Here is an 18265-nt window from a genome sequence, read left to right on the forward strand (position 1 = left end):
AACCAATGGGGGAGGGAACGAGTGTACACTTCAGGTATAGAGTCCCACAGCGTAGGTGTCATAACATCCATAGAACCTAGAGGTCAAACAAGGAAATGGTTCCAATCGTTTTCCCACCATTCATTTTTCCCATAGGCGATTTTAGAAACACTTAAAATAAGAGCGGCCTTTCGTGTAGGCTCACCCTGGTGTGGGGTTTTGATAACCGTGAAAACCGTTCTTGGACAAGGTGACTTTAATCAATATATTCAGCTCTATTTACTCTCAGATTAGAAATGCTAATTAGCATCAAAATAGACATCATACAAGACTACAAATCCCTACAAACTCCTGCACGTCATCTCTAGCTGACACCTTTGCTCAGAGGTATTGTGTCAATTTCAGTGGTGGAAAAAGTACCCAATTGTCATACTTGAGTAAAAGTAAAGAAACCTTAATAGAAAATTAAAAAGTGAGTCACCCAGTAAAATACGTAAGGAAAAGTCTGAAAGTATTTGGTTTTAAATATACTTAAGTATCAAAGTAAAAGTATAAATCATTTCAAATTCCTTATATTAAGCAAACCAGACGGCACAATTCTATATATTTTTTTTAACGGACAGCCAGGGGCACTCTCCAAACTTAGACATAATTTCCAAACGAACTATTCGTGTTTAGTGAGTTCGCCAGATCAGAGGCAGTAGGGAGGACCAGGTATGTTTTCTTGATAAGTGTGTGAATTGGACAAATTTCCTATCCTGCTAAGCATTCAAAATGTAAGGAGTACTTTTGGGCGTCAGGGAAAATGTATGGAGTAAAAAGTACATTATTTTCTTTAGGAATGTAGTGAAGTAAAATTAAAAGTTGTCAAATATAAATAGTAAAGTAGATACCCCAAAAACGACTTAAGTAGTACTTTAAAGTATTTGTACACCACCGGTCAATTTAAAACGTTCAAAAGACAGTAGCCAATTTATTTATTACTAAATTTAGCTAACAGATAGTTAATCCAGAGATTCTTACCTTTGCCTCATTGGCAGTCTGGCCTCATTGGCAGTCTGGTCCAGATCATCATGGCATTTGTAGTTCTTTATGATAGCAACTAATTAGCATTTAATTTTGGGGGATTAAATAGAGGCGAATATATTGATAAAAGTCACCTTGTCCTAGAGAGATTTACACTGTTATCAAAACCTCATACCAGGGTAAGCCTACATGAAAGACAGCCCTTATTTTAAGTGTTTCTAAAATGAATGGTGGAAAAACAATTGGAACCATTTCCTTATTTAACCGCTAGGTTTTATGGGTGTTATGACTCATACTGTGGTACTCTATAGGGGTAGAGAATGGGACAACAGTCTGACTGGTCTTACAGTATAAAGTAGAATGACTAGGAGAGAAGGTTCATCATCATCACCGCCATCCTACTACAGGAGTAGAGATCACAAAAGCGGTGGAAGGAATTGTTTTTGCCACTCCGTGTCACTTAAATATAACCTGACAGTTTTTATTTAAAGCTGCTTTTTTGAACAATAGATTTCTGTTAGATACAGAGCCCCAAATACAGACAAGAAAAACCCCTCATGAAAAATAAATTACTAAAATCACACTGTGTCCCAATCCAAATAAACATTTGGTTGATCTGTTTATTTCTTATGGCACGTACTGCCTTTTGTCATTTTCTTGCCAACAAAGCACAAAGTCCACCAACTTACTGAGAACACGTTATGTGAAAGCCATCACTTTTCCCCCTCAACGCTTCCCTTGCTAAATTCCAAACCAGCCACTACTCCCTAGGCACTCTTGTAGATAGGAGAGGTGGTTGAACAATCTTCACCTTGCCATCCACAAGAGTTGGGAAGACAGGACAAACCGATCTGGAACATGGGGTGTATTCATTAGTCGGATTCCTTAGCAAAATTTTTGCAACGGAAAACGTTTATTTCAATCGGAAAACGTTTTGCAACAGAAACAAGAGTTTCTATTGGACACATGCAGGTAGGTCCCTCCACGTTTGGTTCCGTCTGCTCTGTTTGTTTCCGTTTAGTTGCTGCAGTAAACGGAATCCGACTAATTAATACACCCCAGGATAGGAGTTGATTTGGAATTCATGTTTTGTTGACACAAACCACAGATGAAGCTCCTTTCATTCGCCCGCTCACTCACAGGAACCAACCAGAGTGCTTGGCTCAGGTCACAGGAACCAACCAGAGTGCTTGGCTCAGGTCACAGGAACCAACCAGAGTGCTTGGCTCAGGTCACAGGAACCAACCAGAGTGCTTGTTTCTCCAAACGCTACTTGCCAAGCTCAGTTTGTAAGGCTGAAAGGTATGTTAACATAATAACAGAGAAAGGCAAATCATTTTTCAGAGTAAAAGATGTACGTTCTATAAGTTTCAGTAAGTTGCAGGGAATGACTATGTAAATACACAAGTATTAACATCCAGTCTTTTAAATTATGTAAACATATACATCTTTCGTTGAGGTCAGTACATTGATCCTCTTCATATAAAAACGTTACTGAAGCATGGAGCGGATGTTTTTTGGAGTGGACTCGTCGTGCAGGTGTTTGGTGGTGAACCTGAAAGACAAAGCAGGATGAAGGCATAGGGCTGAAACACCTATCTGGCGGTTGATTTGAACCTTTACCAAAATAAGCCAATTTAATAAAGTTTAAAAAAAAGATATACAGCAGTGCCTTGGGATTGTTTGCTGTATTGCTGTGGGAGCTATCCAGAGAGCACCCTCTACCATTCAGTAATATTGGAAGCTAAGGAGCACTCCTACCACAATACCATTTATAAATCATCTGGCATTTCAACTGAATAAGGTGAGACATCAGAGAAGTACCGTCTCATCAGAGAAGTACCGTCTCATCAGAGAAGTACTAAACTAAAGCGAGGATAGAGACTTACTTGAGGGCGTTCAGGAGACCTTCAACATTATCTGCTGGCTGTTCTTTGAGGACCTTTATGCATCCCTTCATCTGATGAAAAACACAAAAATGCACAATTACTCTGGATACACGTGTAAAACATTCAAACAGACATTCACACACATTTTCCATTGGCATGACAGCGAGGTACACATGATGCTAACGTCAGGCTTTCAGTAGCCACTGTATGTGTTGAAGCTGTAGTTTATTATTCCATACGGGATGGGAATTTGTTTCCTGCTTTAACCAACTCCTCAGCACTGSGATTTGAACTGGGAGCCTTCTGTAACCTCGAGGTTACCGTCCCCTGTAAACAGCCCAGTAGTATCAGTATAGGTGAGAGAGGAGGTTCTCACGTCTATCTTGGAGGACTTGTTGAAGGCTCCGTTGGGATGGACGTGGTCGTACAGGATGATGACTCCAACCATCACTCTCATACAGAACAGCAGCGTGTCCTCACTGTTGAACCGGCACGTGTAGTCTCTGGAGGGAGAGAGATACGCACACACACGCACGCCAATTCACAGCACACGTTGAACAGTTGTTTATAGCGTGGCATTGACAGACAGACTCACTCTGGATATAGTCACTCTGCTAAAGGTCTACAGGTAAAGTAAATCAAGTCAACTCACGGTGTCTCCAGCATGACTTTGCAGACACTGGCCATTGTACTGAGAACGTCAGTGGTGTTCTCCAGGGGTAATGTCTTGTTCTGGAGATATAACAAGGTAACACAAACCATCATCAGACTGAAAATGATGAAGAAATGACGGAACCAGACTTAACTTACAACGATCAACTATTTTCACAGAGCAGCTAACAATAAGGAGGAAGTCTCTTACCTCTGTTACGAAGTTTGTCGTAGCTGTGCTTAAGGTCTTCAGCATGGGCGTCGCCTCTGCGTAGAACAGTGACATTCTGTTGGCCATCTCATTGTTGACCTCTCTCTCTATATCCAACTAAAGACAAAACAGGAAGAGGGTCAACATCTKATCCATCTTTAGCTTCAAGGCAGAGGAGAGTGGATGTCAACAGAGGACTGATAACCAGGCCAAACACAGACAAGCTATTCTGTCACATTCAGACTAAAACAKACATGACTAGGGTCACAAAATTCTGGTAACTTTCCAAAAATTACCAGGTTTTTCAGAAATCCCTGTTGGAAGATTGGTAAAGTTAGATGATTTTTTGCAACCCTAGACCGACATAACAGTTCCCTCTGACTCACATTCATGTTGTTTATCCTGTTTCGGCTGATGGTCCTCCTGTAATAACTGAAGTCATTCTGGATGGCAGGAATTCTCATCTGAAAGTTAAGAGGACATTAATTTAGTTCCAACAGACAACATGGGAACTGTTATTTGTCAAGAGGGAATAAAATAGGTGCTAACTTTGCACTTGTGTACAGAAATTAACAGTTTGAAATGATGTGTGTGTGTGTGTGTGTGTGTGTGTGTGTGTGTCTGACCTTGAGTTCGTCGAAGCGCAGGGTAAAGTGAAGGATCTCAGCAAACTGTTTGGCCAGAGCCTGCTCCTTCTCTAGGTGCTGGGTGGGGGTGTACGAGGGGCATGTCAGGGACTCCAGCAGGCTCTGAAGGGCCCTCTCTACAGGAGAAGAAACACAGTTAATACATTACAAACACGAGTTAAGATTTAAACACGCCAGGATCTCCAGCAGGCTATGGAGGGCCCTCTTCAAACACCTGAAGGAAAATGTTATGGTTGTAAACATTTTTATATATATATAAAAAAAAAAAAACATGTTTCATGTCTCCAATGTGAAAAAGATTACACAAAAAAATATATAATATACTAATAATAGTACACCAACATTTGATTGATTGGCTTTTGATAGTAATTAAAATGTCGTCCCCCGCCGCGCTAAGTGCTTCTACGTGGAGGGATAAAGGTTAGACTTACCTAGTCTCAGCGAGAAGCAGTACAACTTTTTGAGTCGTATGACTAAGGGACAGACTGAGTTCCAGGCTCTCTCCTGTAGGATCATGTCATTGGGGTTCTGAATGGCCTGGGCGGAAACAGTGACAGACACCATGGTTAAATATACATCATCTATATGGAATATAAAAAAAATGGGTAATGGAAACAATTCTGAGATGCCTGGTATGAAATCATCAATTGAGCTTTACATTTATAGGTTTGTTTGAGTGCGTGTGTGTGTGTGCACGCACATTTGTGAGTGTGAATATGCATAGCCTGTGCCTACGACTGTGTGCGTGAAAGCATATCCAGCAGATATACATACCTCTCGTATCTCCTGTCCGGCTCCCTTGTAGGCCTGTAGGCCAGAGAGGATGCTCTCAGAATCCTGGAGCACCGCGTTCACCTGGTTCCATACATCTCTCTCACAGTCTGTGGGCTGTGCATCTGACACACACCACAACAACAGTTAGCCTGGCTAGCTAGCAGGCAGCATATAGACAACACAACAACAGTTAGCCTGGCTAGCTAGCAGGCAGCATATAGACAACACAACAACAGTTAGCCTGGCTAGCTAGCAGGCTGCATATAGACAACACAACAACAGTTAGCCTGGCTAGCTAGCAGGCTGATTAGACAACACAACAACACTGTACTGGACATTAAACTCATACACATTCTGACCATTTGGTTTTCAATGATTATGTGATACAAACTGTCCTTTAACAGGAATTGGGAACTATGTGTATGCCTATATTTGGTTGTCAAAAAACAATCATGCATGTTATACTTAGGGCATTTTCTTACACAGTAATACAACTTCTAAGGCTTAGAATAGAATCTCAGCAACAAATAGCATGATACAATATACTTTAGTGTTGTAAAACATTCAGCAAGCATGACATTAACATGAATATCTCTAGGTTCAAAGATAATCTAAGCACGAGGAGACAGGGAAAGGCTACTGTGGTAAACAGAAGAGCAGCATGGCATCTGCCAGTATAATAGCAGCACGACCTGCTGCTCCCTACAAGGCTACAGAAGGCAGTGGCTTATAGCTCTGCCCTTTAGACGGCAAACTCTTAATCATACTCAAGGCATTTTCATATTAGAAGCTGCAGCTAAACACAACATACAGTCAGTCAGTTACCTACATTATTTCCCGACAGACTAAACATAGAACATCAGTTGATGTCAAAATACTATGAGAGTAAATGCAGTGTAAAACATTCCCTTTCTCTATGGAAGAAAATAAGTGATGGCGCTATGACAACGAGAGTGAATTAGGCTACTACTAAGGAATATGCTTGGCGTGAGTGGAATAGGCTACTACTAAGGAATAGGCTTTGCGTGAGTGGAATAGGCTACTACTAAGGAATATGCTTGGCGTGAGTGGAATAGGCTACTACTAAGGAATAGGCTTGGCGTGAGTGAATAGGCTACTACTAAGGAATAGGCTACTACTAAGGAATATGCTTGGCGTGCGTGGAATAGCTACTACTAAGGAATATGCTTGGCGTGTGTGAATAGGCTACTACTAAGGAATGGCTTGGCGTGAGTGGAATAGGCTACTACTAAGGAATATGCTTGGCGTGGTGTGGGAATAGGCTACTACAATAGGTAAAAGAATATCGGCTGTAGAGGATAGGCTACTACTATAGGGATATGCTTGGCGTGAGTGGAATAGGCTACTACTAAGGAATAGGCTTGGCGTGTGTGGAATAGGCTACTACTAAGGAATAGGCTTGGCGTGAGTGCTTCCCCCATTTCTCTGTGTCATTTTTTAAGCCAAGAGTATATTTTATTATGTTAACAGTTCAGCTGCTGTCTCTAGCCTATAGCATGTGTAGGAAGAGTGCAAGGCAATGAAGCAACGGACATACAGCCTAGCCACATCCAGATGTTACACGAGTTACAATAACATGACTATGGTTTACGATCACTATGTTAGCTCTAACTACATCTGGACCTAGTTCTGCTTTCTACTCCAGGACAACTAAATCAGGAAAAGCACAGCACTGAAAAGGTCAGGACATCATCAGGACATATTCAACATCAAATAGGATAACATCAGTTTTAGTTTTTTTGTTGATAATGCATAATTTGCTGCCATTAGACATGAGGAAATGTTGCATAACAAAAAAACTGCTTGAAACAGATGTCTCTTGAGTAGACGAWAGACAATAGGYAAGCAATGGGCTGTTCTAGGAGCATAGACTATGAAGCATGCAGGTAGCTTAGTAACAGGGTCAGAATTAATTCCAGTTCAATTCGGCCAATTAAAAAATTATCCTAATTGAAAATAACCGTTACTTCTCGGTTGTGCAATTGGAAGCTTATTGAAATGGAACTGTCCCCAAACCCTGGTTAGTAAAGGAGCTCTACAGAAGTAAAGCTCTAGAGAAGGAAGAAGAACACAGGCCAGGCAAAARCAGTGCTCACTTTCAAAGTCAAGGAAAAAGTTTGGTCCCTGCTCAAGTTCAGTGCAAGTGAGCACTTTTAACAGATTCCCCATTTGGTTTCTGAAAGAGAGGAAAGCAAGAGAAGAAAGAGAGAGAAAGAGGTGTGGTGTATTAGAGAGATAGAGACAGGTACAGACAGACACCTACACAGCTTTATGTCCAGAGGGGACCCATAGATATAAACCACTGACTAGGGGAAGCGTTTCATGGTCACACCTTCAGTCAAACTCCTGCACACTCCTCCTTCAGACTTACTTTCAAAGTCCAGGAAAAAATGTGGATAGTTCTCTATTTCCCTTGTAAGGACTTTTAGAAGATTACCCATTCCAGCAAACCTGATCAAAAATGGTAAAAACACAAATAAATACTATTAGATACATTTAAATATATTCACAAATGCTATGGTGTCAAATGATTCAAGAGAACAACTACAGTAGAAATAACATTCAAGGATTAAAAAGAGAATGCATTTATTTGTAATCCCCTTTGAATACATTTCACAATAGCACACCAACAAAAGGTTATTTCAACTTGTTTCTCCCTTTTAGAGAGACTTGGATACCCACAGTGACAATAAAGTGAAAGTGACTACATCTCAGAGGCAGGACTGGTAATATTGGATCCCTCACAGAGACACTCTGCTAAAGGCTGCTGTCAAACATTCAGTCCACTAACATTCTCCAACCCAGGGTTTCACAAACTTTGTCCTTGGGACACGTTTTGGTTTTTGCCCCCTAGCACTACACATAAATCAACTAATCATCAAGCTTTGATAGTTTGCATGAGCTGTGTAGTGCCCCGCAGTCCCAAGGACAGAGTTTGGGAAATCCTGCTCTCACAGTGCGCGTGTCAACGTTCCACTATTAGGTTCTCTCAGTGCGCGTGTCAACGTTCCACTATTAGGTTCTCTCAGTGCGCGTGTCAACGTTCCACTATTAGGTTCTCTCAGTGCGCGTGTCAACGTTCCAGTATTAGGTTCTCTCATTGCGTGTGGTAACATTCCAGTATTAACCGAGGGTGTCCTCTACACAACATCAAGATATAGGCCTAGTGATGTGATTTAGCTAGTCTAAATTGGGTGGTTAGGTGTTCATGGAATGCATGTACAAGGCCTGTGTAATGGAATAGCAGTGGCTCCTCCATGTCTCACAGTGTGTGTGTGGCTGTGCATGTGTATTTAAAGGCCTAAGGAAATGAAACAGAGGGTAGAATCACATTATTCTGATCAAGTATTTAGAAGATAAAGTCCTTTAARATCCCAGAAAGGGCTAGTTAAGTCTTAAACGCCGGTTGAACTACTCTTTAAACCGTTTTATTGGAGGCAACAAGACGGTAGTAATTTCCAGAGGATAGGCTACCTTAAGCAATGCTTAGCGGGTGGTCACTATAACACATAATTACACAGCGGMCTAGCTACATCAGAGGCTAGTGAACATGATTACTGCTTTAAGAGGGTGATTTGATGCGGTCCCTGCTGGACCAAACAGAACGGGGAGAGTAAATGAGTGCCAGATTTAGGGAGATGATCACAATTGGCCTATAGGCTGTGTGTCTACTTATGCCGGTGTTTTGATTGGTCCATAAGCTAAGGGTGTCAGTAAAACAGATATAATTTTCTATATTGTACATATCCAGGTGTTGAATTCTAGAGAATGTACACAGTACAGTCACATATTAATGCTGCTCTTTCCAGATTCCTGACCGTTAGATTGGTGATACAAAGAGCCACGGTTACAGTCTGCTCAGCATATGATCATCACAGCACACGTCTCCCTCATTTCTTACGGTTAGATCTTTACAGTGATAGGCTAACACTTACAGAATGCACACCTACACWGCCTTCAGAAACTATTCACACCCCTTGACTTATTTCACATGTTGTTATGTTACAGCCTGAATTCAAAATGGATTAAAACACGTTTAATCCTCACGCATCCAAATACAATATTGCATATTGACAAACTGAAAACATGTTTCTTAATTTTTTCAAATGTATTGAAAATTAAATATGTTGTTTACAGAAGTATTCACACCCCCGAGGGTCAATACTTTGTAGAAGCACCTTGGGCGGCAATTAAAGATTTGAGTCGTCTTGGGTATGTCTGGATCAGTTTTGAACATCTGGATTTGGGGATTTTTCAATGGGATTCAAATCTGGGTTTCGGCTTGGCCACTCAGACGTTCACATTCTTGTTTTGAAGCCATTCCAGCTGTGATTTGGCTGTATGCTTGGGGTCATTGCCCTGTTGGAACATAAATCTTTGTTTGCACTCTGAAACAGGTTCTCATCAAGGATTTGGCTCCATTCATTGTTCCCTCTATCCTTACCAGTCTCCCAGTCTCTACCTCCGAAAAGCATCCCCATACCATGATGCTGCCAACGCCATGCTTCTTGGTAGGGATGGTATTAGATGGAYGATGAGCTGTGTGCCTGGTTTTCTCCAGAATAGTTATTCGCATTCAGGCCAAAGTTTGTCTCATAAGACCACAGAATCKTTCACATACTTCTCCCATCTCAGCCAAGGAACTCTGTAWTTCTGTCAGAGTGGTAATTGGGTTCTTGGTCAACTCCCTGACTAAGGTCCTTCTTGCCTGGTTGCTCAGTCGCCCAGAGTCTGGGYCGTTCCATATTTTTTCAATTTCCCACTGTGCTCTTGGAAACTTTCATCACTCTGGAAATGGATTCATCCCCTTCCCCAGATATATCCCTAATCACAATTCTATCTAGGAGATCTATGGACAGTTCCTTGGACTATAGTTTCTGCTATGACATACACTCAACTGTGGACCTTATATAGACAGGTGTGTTTTTCTAAATCATGTCCAAACAATTGAATTGGTCACAGGTGAACTCCAATCAAGCTGTAGTGACATCAAGGATGACCAAAGGAAATTGGATGCACCTGAGCTCAATTTGGAGTGTCATAGCAAAGCRGTGTGAGTACTTATGTCAAGAGTTCTCTGTATTCATTTCTTTCAATATATTTGGAAAAAGAAATTCACAATTTTTTTTCACAAACATGTTTTCACTTTGTCATTATGAGGTAGTGTGTGTAGATGGGTGCATTCAGGCTGTAACAACACAATGTGGAATAAGTCAAGGGGTCTAGATACTTTCTGAAGTAAGTCAACCGGTCAATACTCCATTTGCCATCTTTAGCCCCTCACATATTCCTGGGAATGTAATCCACAGAAAATATGGAAATAAAAAACGAAATGCACATATCTGCATGAGCCATCGCACTACAATTCACAAACAGAGCACCACTTTTGCTGCTAGGGGGTGGTGTTGCATCATGGTGCTTATTCCCAGTACAATCCAGTCCTTCCGTGAATAGGGCAGGCTATACTAGAGTATACCACTAGGTTTCCTTCTCTCCACCATCCACACCTTCATTCATCCAATCATGGTCTCAGTTGTAGAGATTCCTGAGAACATGATTAGAGGAATCAGTCGTGTTAGTGCCGGGCTGGAACAAAAGCCCGTACCCTCTGTTTCCTCTCTGGGACTAGAGTTGSAGAGCCCTGCAGTCATCCCAGCGAGGCCTGGTAGAGGCAGAGGAGGACGTGGAACACAATGGGGTTTCTGCCTTGGCTTGGCTGGCTGGTTATCAGTTAGACAGTGGATATTCCCTAGCGTTTCCTGTCTCAGTCTCATGTGTCGCACAGACAAATGAAGAGTCAACAAGTCCAGGGCCAGTCTAAACAAGCACAAGCTAATAATTCAGAGAAGGAGAGGGGAATAGTGGGTATCACCATAGTAACAACAATGTGCTGACTACCTGTATTATTAGTGTACTATTAATCACCTTTATGGTGCCTAGTTTCTCGTTTGTCACATGAACAGGATAYAGCAGGTGTAAAACAGTACAGTGAAATGCTTACTTGCAAGCTCTTTCCCAACAATGCAGAATAAAAGTGTTAAAATAGATTCTTATCGAATGAGAATCCAATAAAGTTACATACAGGTCAGTGGCTGTACCATTATTCCAATGTGCAGGGATACTGGAGTGGCGGAGGAAGGTGTACATATAAACAGGGGTAAAAAGAAGCTGGTAGCACAATAAATACCAATGGAAATTGGCCTCAAAATGACCTGAAATGTTCTGCATAGAAGACCTAATGTCAGGAACACTGACTACAAACAAACATGTTCCTATTCAAATTCCTTTGAAAAATCCAGGAATATGACATGTTTAAACACACACTCTCCCTCCCCCTCTGCCGTGAGCTGACAGTAATAATGAATGACGACTCCTTGGCGGTCAGGATGTGTCTGTGGTAGTCTTCAGAAGACCTCCTGCTACCAGACTAGGCCTTCCCAGTGTAACCCTAAGAAGCCTCTCACTGACAGAATGGTACATATGTAGAGTAGGGGGATTCAGAACGGCTTGGTTCCACTTTCATAACCATTTATCTGCGTGTTTGAACCTGAAAACCAATGATTGAATCTCTCTGATTCCTGTCTTGGACTGGGTCAACCTGGAAACATAATACCTCAATAAAGAGGTCTTATTTCACCAGCTTTATGAAAAGAGCCATTGTGTAACATCATAACCTATATTTTAAAGTTAAGTATTTTAGAAAGACAGAAATGAATACTGCTTTAAGTCTGTTTAAATGTAAAGTCTAAATGGTTGTTTTACTTCAGTGAGTTGTTGTCCTCAGTAAAGAGGTGCTGAATACGTTCCACAATACTTTCCTGTTGTGGAAACGGGGATAAATGCTTCACGCATTGTGCTTTGTAATTAAACTCGCTCAGTGCAATTAAAGTCCAAACGAGCAGCATGCTAAAACGGCATATCTTGCTGCGTTAAGATYTGAAACAACCTCCATTGGGGAAAAGAGCGAGTCCAGAGAAAACAAACCACAACATATTCTGCTCTGGGTTGAAACCAGGAAATCATTTTGGTGCACATACTTCATAACGGTCTTAAGTTAGTAACTAAACCCTGAAAGGTGGTTGCCCAGACCAACATTAAGTCCTACTCCCATGTTGTGTTATAAAACTGAGGATGTGCAACAGTAAACTTGTGCAATAAGAACCTAGATTTATATTCTACTGTTGCAAAACTGCTCTACTGAACCTGACCCTGGCCTTAAACATTACATGGACTCTGAAGTGGGTTTTACTGCAGGAGTAAGCTTCACCTGGGTCTGATCAACCACCTCATAAACATGTTTCGGTCTTCATTACCCTAAAGCTGTGACAACATGGCAACAGACTGAAAGAGAAAGTCCTGTATTTTAAATAACAAATAGAGGCTAATCTTAGACATGGTAAGTACCATGTTATCATGATCACCACAGTAGCATTGTTACAGGGTTGTTAGGCATCACTGAATGAGTAAAGTGCGGTGGTGTGGTTAGGGCCAGGTTTCACCAAGCCTCAGAGTAGCAGTGCTAATCTAGGACACCATGTCATCTTTCTGAAAGGCACAACAGGTCCTAGATCTGCATACCTACTTCTGACACTATGAATCCAGGCATGTCTACACAATGTGATGAAGAAATGTGTTACTGTACCGTATCTGGAGGAGGACGTTGCTTCCCTTCTAGAGCACCCACTTCTTCTTGGTTTCTGAAAAACAATCCAGAACACTCCATCTCATTGTCTTGCCGTGTACAGAGCTCGGAACATCTAAAAGTAAGCACTGTCAATGAGCGTTAGATCAACAGTGAAGGGTACGTATGACCACATATTSTTCTCGTTGTGCCTCTGACTAGGTGTGTATGTCTGTGTGTCCCAACGAACGAACAGTACTAGCATTCCGTTTATCAACTTTCTCCTGGGTTGAACACGTACCTAAATTATTCAGGAGTGAAAGTCATAGCGCCATTCTAAAACAACAAAGCGGCAGGCGGAAGGACGATAATTAATAACGCATCTCTCGGCTGTCCCATGTTAACTGGGCTATTAAATATCCAGCAGAGACATCTTCCAAGTTCTAACCCCCTGAAAACCCAGACCGCAGGGCAGGAGCACACGTGCCCACACACACACGACAAGGCCTATCACCACTACAGGGACTGCCACAGAGCAATGACTCAAATGTGTAGAGCAACAATGTCACTCTGTATTTGTCCCACATACTGCAGGCCTGTATGGCTTACTGTAAAAAGAGGCATGGCATAGGCTTACTGTAAAAAGAGGCATGGCATAGGCTTACTGTAAAAAGACACTTCAAAACAAAAGGTCCTGTGTTGCGTAGGGCAGTGCTGATACCAGTATGGCAATATTTTTTCCATGGCAAAAAGGAAAACATGAAGCAGACACGTTTGTCCTTTAAAAACCTTCTGTACATAAAACTGTGTGCTATAGATTGGAAAATAAATCAAATGTGACTCTGGATGACAACATGACGTTTGTTTTCAACATTAGGGCTGTTTTCCTGAATAAGTTAAATCCGCTTTGTGTTGTGTTCTTGTTTCCTTGCCACGTTATTAACGGGGCATCGTGATACTGGTCCCAGCCCTAGTGTTATGACAGTGTTGTGTTCTTGTTTCCTTGCCACGATATTAACGGGCATCGTGATACTGGTCCCAGCCTTAGTGTTATGACAGTGTTGTGTTCTTGTTTCCTTGCCACGATATACGGGCATCGTGATACTGGTCCCAGCCCTAGTGTTATGACAGTGTTGTGTTCTTGTTTCCTTGCCACGATATTAACGGGCATCGTGATACTGGTCCAGCCCTAGTGTTATGACAGTGTTGTGTTCTTGTTTCCTTGCCCGATATTAACGGGCATCGTGATACTGGTCCCAGCTAGTGTTATGACAGTGTTGTGTTCTTGTTTCCTTGCCACAATACTAACGGGCATCGTGATACTGGTCCCAGCCTTAGTGTTATGACAGTGTTGTGCATCTAGACTAGTAACACACAGCAGTAAATGTGCCAGGAAAGATCAAGATTCTGATTTCCATGACTGTCTTGTTCACCATCAGATCTGACAAATGTAATATTGAGGAATTTTAATGGAAATCAGGCTAGACTAAAAGACAGATGTGCAGGAGTAGCTAAATATGGAAGTACAAAATGTAAAAAATAAAATAAAATAAAAACTCAATACCCACAAAGGCCATTTATATGTTATGCAGCTGACATTTGTCAAGCAACCATTTTCTCCACACTGTGTGCCAATGTGTAGGCAGGGAAATGAAGTCACCAGAAAAGAGCTGCAATCAACTGGACAACCCTGAAGACTGTCCACACAGCCCACCAAGGAGAGACGTGCTGACCTGGTTTCACTGATGACAGAAAACACCAATCCTTTGTTGACTTGCATTGTTCACTCAAGTGCACGCGCACACACACACACTCACTCTACTGGGTTTCCCTTAGACCAGCTCCTCTTCTAAGAAGGCCCAGATTATAGCTCTGCTTTAGGGCCTCTGGTCCTAATGACAGCCCCCTAGCCTCCAATGCTCTGGTGGGTCACAAAACACCTTTATCACTCTGGAGTGGACAGAAAGAGACATATCTTCTCTTCTATGTCAATTCCCATCCGTCACAGAAAATATTCCTCACTCCACCAAACCTGCCTGGCTGTGGAGCGAGGGAAGAGAGGATGAATGGAGGGATGGATGGGGAGGGCTGGTCTGGTCCATGGGGATTGTTGTAGTGGTGGAGCTGAGCAGCACTCCTTATATGGTCATAGTGGAGCGCAGGAGGATCCCATGGTTCAACACGACTGGTCCTTTTTTCACACACACAGACGTGTTGTTGCACAGTATACCAAAACTTCAGAAAAACGGTTTGGTACTAGTATTTTGTTCCTTTCGGTACTTCTGTCAAATGTCTACGGATCAACTGTCTATTAGCGTAGCAGATGTGTCTCTTATAGCGTGTATGAAACCAGAAAGAAAATAAGCCCATTTCAAAGCTAATTGCCAGCAAAACGGTACTCGTTCACTTTAAAAACACATATATACAGTGGGGAGAACAAGTATTTGATACACTGCCGATTTTGCAGGTTTTCCTACTTACAAAGCATGTAGAGGTCTGTCATTTTTATCATAGGTACACTTCAACTGTGAGAGACGGAATCTAAAACAAAAATCCAGAAAATCACATTGTATGATTTTTAAGTAATTAATTTGCATTTTATTGCATGACATAAGTATTTGATACATCAGAAAAGCAGAACTTAATATTTGGTACAGAAACCTTTGTTTGCAATTACAGAGATCATACGTTTCCTGTAGTTCTTGACTAGGTTTGCACACACTGCAGCAGGGATTTTGGCCCACTCCTCCCTACAGATCTTCTCCAGATCCTTCAGGTTTCGGGGCTGTCGCTGGGCAATACGGAGTTTCAGCTCCCTCCAAAGATTTCCTATTGGGTTCAGGTCGGGAGACTGGCTAGGCCATCCCAGGACCTTGAGATGCTTCTTACGGAGCCACTCCTTAGTTGCCATGGCTGTGTGCTTCGTGTCGTTGTCATGCTGGAAGACCCAGCCACACCCATCTTCAATGCTCTTACTGAGGGAAGGAGGTTGTTGGCCAAGATCTCGCGATACATGGCCCCATCCATCCTCCCCTCAATACGGTGCAGTCGTCCCTGTCCCCTTTGCAGAAAAGCATCCCCAAAGAATGATGTTTCCACCTCCATGCTTCACGGTTGGGATGGTGTTCTTGGGGTTGTACTCATACTTCTTCTTCCTCCAAACACGGCGAGTGGAGTTAGACCAAAAAGCTCTATTTTTGTCTCATCAGACCACATGACCTTCTCCCATTCCTCCTCTGGATCATCCAGATGGTCATTGGCAAACTTCAGACAGGCCTGGACATGCACTGGCTTAGCAGGGGGACCTTGCGTGCGCTGCAGGATTTAATCCATGACGGCGTAGTGTGTACTAATGTTTTTCTTTGAGACTGTGGTCCCAGCTCTCTTCAGGTCATTGACCAGGTCCTGCCGTGTAGTTCTGGGCTGATCCCTCACCTTCCTCATGATCATTGATGCCCCACGAGGTGAAATCTTGCATGGAGCCCCAGACGAGGGTGATTGACCGTCATCTTGAACTTCTTCCATTTTCTAATAATTGCGCCAACAGTTGTTTCCTTCTCACCAGCTGCTTGCCTATTGTCCTGTAGCCCATCCCAGCCTTGTGCAGGTCTACAATTTTATCCCTGATGTCCTTACACAGCTCTCTGGTCTTGGCCATTGTGGAGAGGTTGGAATCTGTTTGATTGAGTGTGTGGACAGGTGTCTTTTATACAGGTAACGAGTTCAAACAGGTGCAGTTAATACGGTAATGAGTGGAGAACAGGAGGGCTTCTTAAAGAAAAACTAACAGGTCTGTGAGAGCCGGAATTCTTACTGGTTGGTAGGTGATCAAATACTTTGTCATGCAATAAAATGCAAATAATTATTTAAAAATACATACAATGTGATTCCTGGATTTTGGTTTTAGATTCCGTCTCTCACAGTTGAAGTGTACCTATGATAAAAATTACAGACCTCTACATGCTTTGTAAGTAGGAAAACCTGCAAAATCGGCAGTGTATCAAATACTTGTTCTCCCCACTGTATATATATATATATATATTTTTTTAAATCGGTCTCTCTCACATCACTTTCAAAGGTTATTTAAGCAATAAGGCCCTAGGAGGTGTGGTATACGTCCAATATACCACGGCTAAGGGTTGTTCTTAGGCATGACGCAACGCCCTTAGCCATGGTATATTGGCCATACAGTATACCAAGCCCCTAGGTTCCTTATTGCTATTATAAAAACTGGTTACCAACGTAATTAGACTAGTAAAAAATGTTTTGTCATACCCGTGGTATACGGTCTGATATACCACAGCTGTCAGCCAATCAACATTCAGGGCTCGAACCAATCAGAGTATAACTTCTTATGGCTGCAGGGGCAGTATTGAGTAGCTTGGATGAAAGGTGCACAGAGGTGCCCAGAGTAAACAGCCTGCTCCTCAGTCAGTTGCTAATATATGCATATTATTATTAGTATTGGATAGAAAACACTCTGACGTTTCTAAAACTGTTTGAATTATGTCTGTGAGTATAACAGAACTCATATGGCAGGCAAAAACTTTTCACCAAGCTCTCATTGAAATTACAGCGAGATATGATTGAGTTTTCACTTCCTACGGCTTCCACTAGATGTCAACAGTCAATAGAACTTTGTCTGATGACTAATGTGAAGGGGGGCTGAAGGAGACAGGAATGATTCACCACTGCCATGAGGTGCCCACGCATTGAACACGCGCGTTCACGTGAGAGGCAGCTCCGTTCCATCGCTCAACTGAAGTCAATGTAATTCTCCGGTTGGWACKTTATTCAAGATGTATGTTAACAACATTCTAAAGATTGATTCAGTACATCGTTTGACATGTTTCTACTGACTGTTACGGAACTTTTGGACATTTCGTCACGTTATAGTGGACGCGCTTTGTGACTTTGGAATTGTTTACCAAACGCGCTAACCAAAGTAGCTAATTGGACATAAATAACGGACATTATCGAACAAATCAAGCATTTATTGTGGACCTGGGATTCCTAGGACTGCATTCTGATGAAGTTCATCAAAGGTAAGGAAACATTTATCATGTATTTTCTGGTTTCTGTTGACTCCAAAATGGTGGCTAATTTAATTATATTTCTGAGCTCYGTCTCAGATTATTGCATGGTTTGCTTTTTCAGTAAAGTTTTTTTTAAATCTGACACAGAGGTTGCATTAAGGAGAGGTATATCTATAATTCCATGTGTATAACTTGTATTATCATCTACATTTATGATGAGTATTTCTGTTGAAACGATGTGGCTATGCAAAATCACTTGATGTTTTTGGAACTAGTGAATGTAACGCGCCAATGTAAACTCATGTTTTTTTTATATAAATATGAACTTTATCAAACAAAACATGTATTGTGTAACATGAAGTCCTATGAGTGTCATCTGATGAAGATCAAAGGTTAGTGATTCATTTTAT

At 41.8% G+C, this 18265-nt stretch overlaps 1 protein-coding gene across 5 annotated transcripts in view; it reads right to left on the reverse strand.

Moving 5' to 3' along the window:
- Positions 1-1461: 1461 nt before the first annotated feature.
- Positions 1462-18265, reverse strand: part of fam49a (family with sequence similarity 49 member A) — a 44238-nt gene continuing 27434 nt past the window's right edge. For 2 of the 5 annotated variants that reach the window (XM_070446459.1, XM_070446460.1), the window contains exons 2-13: positions 12841-12895; positions 7570-7649; positions 7295-7374; positions 5178-5299; positions 4835-4940; positions 4383-4519; positions 4143-4220; positions 3757-3873; positions 3547-3626; positions 3271-3397; positions 2895-2965; positions 1462-2560 (exon numbers count right to left, since the gene is read on the reverse strand). In XM_070446459.1, coding sequence (XP_070302560.1) covers positions 2497-2560; positions 2895-2965; positions 3271-3397; positions 3547-3626; positions 3757-3873; positions 4143-4220; positions 4383-4519; positions 4835-4940; positions 5178-5299; positions 7295-7367 — 975 coding nt within the window. In that variant the 5' untranslated portion in view covers positions 7368-7374; positions 7570-7649; positions 12841-12895 and the 3' untranslated portion in view covers positions 1462-2496. The remainder of the gene's footprint in view (positions 2561-2894; positions 2966-3270; positions 3398-3546; positions 3627-3756; positions 3874-4142; positions 4221-4382; positions 4520-4834; positions 4941-5177; positions 5300-7294; positions 7375-7569; positions 7650-12840; positions 12896-18265) is intronic. The other 3 variants (XM_024000220.2, XM_024000221.2, XM_024000219.2) reach the window with 2 other exon arrangements.

This window comes from Salvelinus sp. IW2-2015, linkage group LG14 (assembly GCF_002910315.2).
Source record: "Salvelinus sp. IW2-2015 linkage group LG14, ASM291031v2, whole genome shotgun sequence".
Lineage (NCBI taxonomy): Eukaryota > Metazoa > Chordata > Actinopteri > Salmoniformes > Salmonidae > Salvelinus > Salvelinus sp. IW2-2015.